The 9,739-nt window shown below is 37.5% G+C and overlaps 1 protein-coding gene across 1 annotated transcript; it reads left to right on the top strand.

The window, feature by feature from the left end:
• The first annotated feature begins 1,676 nt into the window (after positions 1 to 1,676).
• lhx6b (LIM homeobox 6b) lies at positions 1,677 to 9,715 on the top strand. The gene is made up of 9 exons (XM_063488854.1): positions 1,677 to 1,734; positions 1,837 to 1,922; positions 2,313 to 2,444; positions 2,870 to 2,991; positions 4,897 to 5,117; positions 6,278 to 6,378; positions 6,466 to 6,561; positions 7,311 to 7,482; positions 9,633 to 9,715. The coding sequence occupies exons 1-9, from the start codon at positions 1,677 to 1,679 to the stop codon at positions 9,713 to 9,715; spliced, it is 1,071 nt and encodes a 356-aa protein (XP_063344924.1).
• The last annotated feature ends 24 nt before the right edge of the window (positions 9,716 to 9,739 follow it).

Raw genomic sequence — 9,739 nt, 5'->3', positions numbered from 1 at the left:
TTCATATTAGTGCAAATATAAGATACCCCCAAAACAGTTTTAATACAACTACTTGAAGAGTAGTTGTTAACCTCACTGAACCGTTTCTGGAGGGAATCATGTTTGTTAGAATATCCCCAAAATGTATGGCATCACTTGAATCTGTCATTAAGCAGAAGGACTTCATCTTTTCACTGAAACTTTTTAACTCACATAATAATAATACTTTTGTACCCCAACTGTATATTTTTTATGAACAGTATTCACTTATTTGCTAAAGCACTGAACATGCACTCTCTAAAAGTATGAATAGAAATCTTCTGGGTCTAATTATATGCCGTTTAAACTCTAAATAGACCTTAAATTTCTGTAGAGCAGCATTTCCTATATCCTATAGGATCACAAATAGATTTTTTTTCCCATTCTGATAATGCAAAAAAGTATAACACTTAAACCTTTTTAGAAGAATTAAGAGAATTTCTATATGACTGATTATTAGCACTGCATGCGTCATTAAACTCCTTACGTTGCAGTCAGCTCTTATACATGGAAGTGATTTCAATGAAGTGGCCTCAAAGCTGCGACCTTTATATCCAAACGAAGAAATTCAGTTAATTAGCGGGTGTTCGCTCTTTTTTTTTTCTTGAATTAATGCGCTAAATGTACATTTTCCTGTGAGAAAGGAGGTCTGCTGGTCCAGCGTGCAGCATCACATCCTGTCTGACTGAACTGGGTGTAAACTCCGAGTCGAGGCGGGGAGGAACGGCAGAACTCTGAGACTGTATGGGAGGGTCACTAGAGCCACTGGTTTGTCCTGCAGAGTGAATGAAGTTGGATTATTATTATTATTTTTGTGTTGAATGCAGAAAAACAGAAGGAAACCCTTGGGAGAACAAAAAAAACATGGTCCCCGGAATTATTTGGATATTTTACCTGTGATGTTTTGGAAAAACTTTCATCGGACGATGTTTTCTCTGCTTTTGGGAGGTTTTCTATGTATGAAGTATATGTTTTTATGTTCCCATAGGCCCTCTCGCTTCATTTTACTGCCTCCAATATTTATACCGTAGCTGGTAATTAACATAATCTTGCATTCGTGTTAATTTCGAGGAATGAAGGACAACACGGAGTCCGGATTGCCACCCAAACGCAGATTTTTTGGCAGTTTATGAATGCAGCTGTAATCACGCAGGGGAGCCTCAAGTACTTAAATGGGTCCATCATGAGAAAGAGACAATCAAGCTCCTTTATGTCTCAAGATCAGCTGCAGTTTCTGCACATTGTCTGTTATGAATAGACCGATCTCCAATTGAGCCTCTTCACTTTGAGATTTTTCGATTTTCGATTATACGGCTATTGAAATTAGGATGTGCCGCTTTTTTCTCTCTCTTAGCTTGGTGGCTTGGTTGCCTTTTTTTTGATTGACAGATGAAATTGACACTCGGGTTGCCTCTTATCAAGCGAAGCATTTCAATCTACCGCTAATTGCAGATATAGTGCCATCCATTCTTTTCACTGCGTTTGATTGCATGGGAATACAGCCTACTATCGTGCACAAGAGGAATGATCGATCATATATAGTTTTTTCCCCTCCTAATTGCATCAAAATTTCTTTTGTTGCCAGGGTTTAAATGCAGGAGAAACTGTTATTCCTTGTTTTGGACCGGATATAGTGTGGGTTGGGGCAGAGATGCGTAATGCGCAGAGCAAGCTCCATCTCTTCTCCAAATAGGCAGCCTTCAGGATCCGAAAATGGTGAGTCACAAACATCTGGACGAGTTTGGTTTTCAACCTTTTCATTTCTTTGTCTTTCATTCACTCTCCCCATTTTATTTATTTATTTTCGTAACGGGATAGAGTTAATTTGGCGGAAGCGCAGGTTTAATCGGGAGGAGATGGAGCGTAAAGACGCCAAAACTCAGTTTATCCACTTTCCTTTTGCGGTTGGAGTTCACATATTGTAACTGTTCTGGGCTGAGATACAGATTAATGTAATTTTATGAAACTTGAAATTACGAAATACCATACAACATATACGGGTAAATTATTAGTAAATATACACAGAAATAGTTAGCACTCACTGGCTACCAGATCGAGGTTTTTGTTTTTTGTTTTTTTTTTTATATCAATGTTTTTTCCTGGACTGGATCTTCATGTTGGCACCACGTCTCTGGTTAGGATTTACATATTTCACTGACGTTTTATTTTATTTTATTTTTTTTAAATCTACAAGATGCAATGAAACTGTATTTGCTATAAAAGTGATTGATTTTATGTATTTATTATTTATTTTATTTTATTTCATTTCATTTTATTTTGTTGTCTTTGCGCAGTCTAAATCGGAGGTGAAGAAGGAGTCTGGGGAGTCCAGCCCGTCGGAGGCCGCCTGCCTCTGCCCTCCTCCGGCGGCAAAGAACCAGTGCGCGAGCTGCGGCATGGAGATCCACGACCGCTACCTACTGAAGGTGCGAAATTAACCCATAAAACCTACAGTGAGAAGTAAGATTTGTTTTGTTTTTGTTTTCTTTATTTAAAGCATAAGCTTCTCTTTACATCCCTGTCTTCAGGAAATCACTGATAATGACAGAAATTATCATTTTGCAAATGTTTCGTGAGGTTGCTGTCCATTTTTCTTCATGTCTGTTTTCTTTTCGAAAAAAATCCCAGTTAGTGTAGAATTCCACAGAAGACTGTACAGAACTGTTCAAATGCTTTTAGTTTTAGTTTTAGTTTTTTTTTTTTAACGCTGTTTAATTTCTAGTTGAGCATCTCGATTAAGAGAGCTATCGGAGAGTGACATGTCAATATGTGTGTGTGTGTGTGTGTGTGTGTGTGTGTGTGTGTGTGTGTGTGTGCGTGTGTGTGTGTATGTGTGTTTGAATCTACTCAGGTCAACAACCTGAACTGGCACCTGGGCTGTCTGGAGTGTTCAGTGTGCAGAGCGTCTCTGCGCCAACACAGCAGCTGCTACGTTAAAAACAAAGAAATCTACTGCAAGCTCGATTATTTCAGGTAAGAGCTCTGATGTTTTACAACGACTGTAGTTTTCCAAAGCTGCCTGTAAGAGTCTTATAAGATTTACTTAACATTTTAATATTTTTCTTAATATTTTCTTACTATTTTTTCTTAGAGCTTTTTCGACCGTTAAAAAAAAAATAAAAACTCCGATATGTAATTTGATAACAGTCACAGCACTGAAATGTGTTTATTTTTCTATAAGGCCTGAATGGAAACGTATTAATCATCAGTTATCGTTTATATGGGATTTATATTAAATTTGGCAATTATTGAAGAATGATGTATAATAATATAATAAAATTTAGTGAAGTGTAGGTCGCTTTTTTGCCTGGTCGATGTTAATTATTAAGAAAAATAAATGCGAGGATTTAGCTTGGTGTTTTCGATGCTATTTAACTGAGAATATCCAAAAACGTGTCTTATTAATGAACAACACGGAGCAATATTTCCTCTTTACGGAAAAGAATAAACAAATTAAAAATGTGTATTTCACTAAAAGCATAATGCTGATACAGATTATTTATCTTGCCATTTTTAACAGCACCCGCCTGTCTTATCATATCAATAGAAATCTACACAGCCAGACTCGTTGGGCATCTACATATCTTCAATTATTTGGGGGGGGGGGAATACACAAAATAACCTTTTAAAATGCGGAAAGGGTGGAAAGTTTTTTTCCCTAAATTTTTTACATTTAATCCTTCATTTAATAGAGTAGAAAAACCTTGCCATAAAACATTATTGTGCTTATGTGATAAATTATTGCACCTAAATTAAATTAATTTCTAGCTGTTTTTACAGCTTATTGATCTTTGCTCTCCAAGTTGATCTTTTGGTCTCACTATGATTTGGCTTCAGAGTCATAATTGAAAAAAAAAAAAAACCCTCAGAACAAATCACCAGTAAAACAATGTTTTTAAAATAACTTCTTGTGTTTCTATCTGCTTACTCTCATAAAACCTAATGACCAAAAGCCTCCAGAGGAAAGAGCTTGATTACCAGCTGGCTGCCCTAAATGTCCCTTTCCATTTCAGTTAGTTTTGGCCTTTTGACTATTTGAAAATTTGATAGAAAACTGGTGAAATGTGCAAAATCAACAGTTTTACTGGCTAATTTTGTGGTTCTTTCTAATGGAACGGGTGGCTATTACTTTAATTTGAACTTCTTTTTATTGACTTTTTTAAAAACATACAAAATTCAATCATCTTGAGATGTAGCAGTCTGTTGCCACTGCCTGCTCTCCCACATCCTCTTACCCAGCATCTCACACAAATCACTCAAAGAGAAAGAGGACACTTATTATCTTACACTCACTTATTCTTCAGTCCAGTTACTATAAACCGTGTGACTCACAGAAATCTCTGCGTAGGACATTTAGTTTCCACTGGTGGGAGGAATGTCTCCACCTTTCACTTTTCACGGTTCCAGTTTTCCAAAATCTCACTGGCTTTTCTTTCTGCACCAGAAATGTTCATACACTCAGTGAGATCATGTTGAATCATTGTTTTTGTCCTGGGTTGTACCTTTCAGGCTACATGCAGACTGTATTTGGTGGAGAACCAATTTGTAGTGTGTGTGCAATGTTTAATTACCCCAAACAGAGATGTTGGATCATGCTAAGATAAGTCATGTTCAAAACCTAAAGCTTTATTGAGAGCAGATGATGCAAGATCATATCAGTAATACGACTCCTCTGCACAGATGTCACACAAAACAGTAAAACAGTAATTATTTCATATTTTGCTGTTCTATTTAGTCAAACTGTTTTTTTTAGTCTTTCTGTGTGTTAACAAAATTTAACAAATATAGAATAGAGTTTGGTTGGACACCAGAATATCCTTTCTTGAACTCTGTAACCTGCAGCCAGCCTTCACTTGCTCGTGCCTTTCTTCTTCACAGTAGGTTCGGCACTAAGTGTGCCCAGTGTGGCCGACAGGTGTACGCCAGTGACTGGGTGCGACGGGCTCGGGGCAGCGTGTACCACCTGGCCTGTTTCGCCTGTTTCTCCTGCAAGAGGCAGCTGTCGACCGGGGAGGAGTTCGGCCTGGTGGAGGGCAGGGTGCTCTGCCGCAGCCACTACGACATCATGCTGGACAATCTACGCAGAGCTGCAGAAAATGGTAACCCAACCAGTGAGAGTTAATCTCACAGACACTGAAGATGAATGTCTGAGGTTGGATTACCAGCTAAAAACTCTGGGGGGAAAGTACCTGCTAGTATTTAGGCACACTAGAAATGCAGGTTTTTGATGACTGATGAATGGCAAAACTTTAATCATACACGATGTCCACTTGTGCAATTCTGAGGGATTTATTTTTTGTTAATGAAACATTTTTGTGGTCTTTGACTGTTGGTCAAACACAACAACACATAAGAAGATTTTTATTCGTTCTGCACGGCTTAATGATGGACCTTTTCTGACTTTTTTTAAACTAAACAATCTGTAATTAGAGAGAAAAATCAGTCTTACTGATAGTAAGTCCTCATCAATCCGTTTGTGGAATAAGATCACACAGGTCTTTTGGAGGGTTAATTGGTCCAAACATCTTTAAGAATCGGGCTACAAGACTGGAGAACCAACATAGCTGACACGCTGGTTCAGTGGTTCAGATTTCGAACATATTTGTTATTAATTAAATAATTTGGAGTAAACCGAGGGGGCTTTTGAGGCCCCTGTGCAGTTATGACTTCACTTGTTTTGTAACCCAGCCTTGGTTTAAGCCTCAGTAACAGGAGTAGTTCAAGCTCTAAAGCTCTTCTACTTCAGTTGCTCTCAAGCTATCCAGCCCCTTTTAACAGCGATGTAATGCAAATAATCAGTTGGAAGGAATGTTTTTCTTGATATTTTTGGATTTTGGATGCACCATTTTAACCGGTGTAAAATTTCTGAACTGCTTTTGCTTTACTTTGACTATCTAAATTCCCTCCTGTTAACTTGTTGGACTGAAAATTAAATTGCAAGGGTTTGAAAACAGAGCGAGTGTAGAGGTTAAGAGAGCCTGGAAAAAAGGAAGAGTCTTTACATGAAAGACAAATAGAGGAATAATTCCTTCATTTCTCACTCTGCTGTGCTCTCAGTGATTCAAACGTATCCCATAATGGTCTAAATACTTTGGATAGTGCGGTCGCTGGCAAGAAAACATTTTAATTATGTTACTGAGTAAATCTTCCATTTTGTGACACTGTAATAAGATTTTCTTTTCCTTTAACTTGCTTTGTGTAACTTTGCACTCTGATGACTGCATTTTAATTAGTAAATGATTACTGTGTCTATCTTAAGGCACAGGACTGACTCTGGAAGGAGCGCTACCTTCTGATCAGGACTGCCAACCAAAACCAGCCAAGAGGGCACGGACATCATTCACTGCAGAGCAGCTGCAGGTTAGCACCATTCTAATACGTGTGTGTCTACAGCACAGTGTTACTTGCCATTTCATGCCCTCTGTGTGTGGCTTTGTGTGTTTGCAGGTGATGCAGACTCAGTTTGCCCAGGACAACAACCCTGATGCTCAGACGCTGCAGAAACTGGCAGAAATGACGGGACTGAGCAGGCGAGTCATACAGGTAGGCAATGGTCAAATCTGGTGATACACTATATAGTTCAAGTTCTACTTTATATCAAACTAAAAAAAAGTTTTCATGTAATATTAGCATGATAGAAAAGAACAGAAGGATGGCTTTGCTTTTTCAGGCTTCTGGAAACTGGTTAATAATCACACTTAATAATATAAATTTGTGATTGTAACTTGATCTTTTGGGATCATAAGTTAAAGAAACTGAGGAATCAGGGTATAATATTATCTGTTTAGTATCCAGAGTTTTAAAAGGGTGACCCCATTATTTTTACATTAAAACTTCACATGCTAACAGACTCATACCTCGCAATGCTTTTCTTACAATTTGCTCTGATGATGCTTTGTCTTATTATGATTTAATTTCCACCCAAAAGTTTTGGATTTTAAGGGTTTCCAAAAGAAAAAGCAGACATCTTTGAGAAAGCTTTCCCTTCTTTTCACTGTTAGTGCTTTAAAAACATGACCCCTCTGGGAATGATTCCATTTCAACTCTAAGACCAATAAAACACAATTACAATTGTTGTACTTCACAGAGAGGCCAGTTTAAACACTAACACCATTAAGTTGCAGAGTAAAACACTCACACATCAAACTGGAGTTATCACCTGGCTAAGATGAAGAAACTAATGGGGTGTGGTGAGGGGAATCTGAACCTGGGACCTGCTCGGCGTTGTTGTAGTGTTTGATCATATCCACCTGCTTTTTGCACGATCACATTATCGGTAATATTTTTTACAGGTTTGGTTTCAGAACTGCCGGGCCCGACACAAAAAGCAGCCGCCTCAGAGCAGTTTCTCTCAAAGTGCTCCGCTGTCCAGGATGCCCCCGTCGCTGCCAGAAGATATCCACTATTCACCGTTCAGCAGCCCAGACCGACCACACCTGCTGGCCCTGCATGGATACCTGGACAGTGAGTGTCAAGTCTTTAAACGTCTGCTAGTGCCATTTAATGCAGGGCCCTTTTTTTACTGCTGGCAGGTGAATGTTCAGCTTTCAATGCTTAAATGTGACATTTTACCTCAATCTCTCTCTTTTATATCATAAACTATGCACAGGTGGAAGCCAATTTACTCAAGTCCAGCTCTTAAGTAGGAACTTGAAGCATGTAAGGAGGCTACTTCGTGCTTCCTTTAAGGAAGGAAAGTCATGAAAGATGTAATTATTTTACATGTGAAACAGATTGTGCATTAAAAATAGCAGTTTGCAATGCTAAACCACCAGTAGTAGTTTACCAGTGATTATCATTAAATTATGTTGCATAGAGGAAGCTGTATCACGTTATGGATCACGACTACTTTTATTTTAAAAATTAATGTCCCATTAAGTTCAGTTAACACTATTTTTAATGCAGGACTTAATTTTAAATATATATATATATATATATATATATATATATATATATATATATATACACACATATATAGATAGATAGATAGATAGATAGATAGATAGATAGATAGATATATTACTTATTGCACCACTGACATTAGTGCAGTGGATTGTTAAATGTGTCCATGTTTGATAAATAATAAGAATAAAAAGAAAAATATTTCTAGTGGTTTATGCAATCACCCAACACACAAACGATTCCTGGTCTGAGACCTGGAGGAGACACAAATCTCTTTGGGATCGTGCCAAATCAAATATGGGGAGCCATCCACTGGTGACCTCTTGTGAATAATGGCAAATTTCATGTTCGCAATATGGGTATTTACATGGGAGATAAACGGTGCTTTATTCTGGGGTGGAAGCTGAAAATTTCATCAAGTGTTGGAGCTCTAAGGGAAGCTTTAAAGTAACATGACGGAAATATTTGACAGCTAACATGGAAATTTGAAGGACTGTGAAGGAGGGATCCCCTGTCTGTTTTGTTTGTTTTTTCTCATCAGAATTTTGTTTTGATTTCTGGCAACAAAACAGAAAAATGTATTTATTAGACTTCCAGTCATTGCTGGTAAATTCCACTTGTGTTCATGGTACTTAAATGTTCGCTGGAATCGCTTTGCACACAAGTTTTAAACTAGCTGAGCAAAAAACCAAAACAAAAAACAACTTTCTGTTCAAGCACCATGAAATAATATGTGGCTTAGAATAATGTTTATTAAACATTTGTACTAGAAAACTGGGGTAGTTGTTTTTAGCATTGTAAAGTAAAGAAAGTTTTTAGCCTGCACATCTTTGTGGTCACGAGGTAATAAAACTGCAAAGATTACTACATAAAAAAGAACAAGGAGCCTAATTTCTTTTGTGTTTAACTGATTTTTAATATGTATTACTCTATTTGTGCACTGAACTTAAAGTGAATGTTAAAAAATGTTAGCTATAAATATTTGCACCCAAAATAGCTTCACATTAAAAAACAATGACAGACTTAAATGTTTGTTTTGAGTTAAAAAAAAAAATTCTTTCTGATTTTGAAATTTCTTTATATTTGCATATGTACATCAGAAAAAAAAACAGCAATAATAAAGAAATAAAGTTTAGAAATAATAACATTTAGGAATGGTGATGTAAAAACTGGATGCCAAAACTCAAGTTTAGAAACATGTTGTTTACAAAAGTGTAGGTTGGGAGAAGAAAGCTATAAATAACTAATCACTCTTGGGAGGACTTCACAGTTTAAACATCCACCCACCTCATCTCCACCCAGTCCAGGTTCTTCAGACTGACCACAGGACAAATTTGCTGGTGGGTGGAAGTTATTTGTGAACAGCTTGTGCAGAACGTTGCTGGTGACAACACCAGCAACGTTCAATGTACACTATGTAGGTATCAGCAAGTATTTCATAGGTACAGATTACATCCAGTGAAGTTACAATTTTATAAACATGCTGTAATAGTACAAGGTGTGTTTTATAGGTTTTTAACACCCTATATGGGAATATTTTGTGATTTTGAAATATTCACATTCACTCTGAGCCTTCTTCTCTGTGGTTTATCTTATTATTTTGATGCTTTAAGTATTTATGTCAGTCATTAGTAGCATTTTTCTTCAGCTTAATTATAATAACGTGGTCATGTTGCTTGCCAAGCTCATGTTGTTTCTCTTTCTTTGTGCAGCTCATCCCTTCTCTGTCCTCGCTGCTCCGGGCCACTTGACCCACCCGTCCATCTCTTTACCACAGCTTCCCATCAGCCGCTGACTTGCTGTGTCTACTTTTCCACCG

Source organism: Pelmatolapia mariae, linkage group LG12 (genome assembly GCF_036321145.2).
Source record: "Pelmatolapia mariae isolate MD_Pm_ZW linkage group LG12, Pm_UMD_F_2, whole genome shotgun sequence".
Taxonomy (NCBI): domain Eukaryota; kingdom Metazoa; phylum Chordata; class Actinopteri; order Cichliformes; family Cichlidae; genus Pelmatolapia; species Pelmatolapia mariae.
Note: the sequence above shows the minus strand (reverse complement) of the source record. Positions and strands in the feature narration are given on the sequence as shown.

Excerpts from the sequence above, each read along its gene's own strand:
- lhx6b (XM_063488854.1), top strand. The coding sequence starts at position 1,677 with ATGCGCAGAGCAAGCTCCATCTCTTCTCCAAATAGGCAGCCTTCAGGA. Across the intron at positions 2,992-4,896 it reads TGCAAGCTCGATTATTTCAG|TAGGTTCGGCACTAAGTGTG; the intron begins GTAAGAGCTCTG and ends TCTTCTTCACAG. Across the intron at positions 5,118-6,277 it reads ACGCAGAGCTGCAGAAAATG|GCACAGGACTGACTCTGGAA; the intron begins GTAACCCAACCA and ends GTCTATCTTAAG.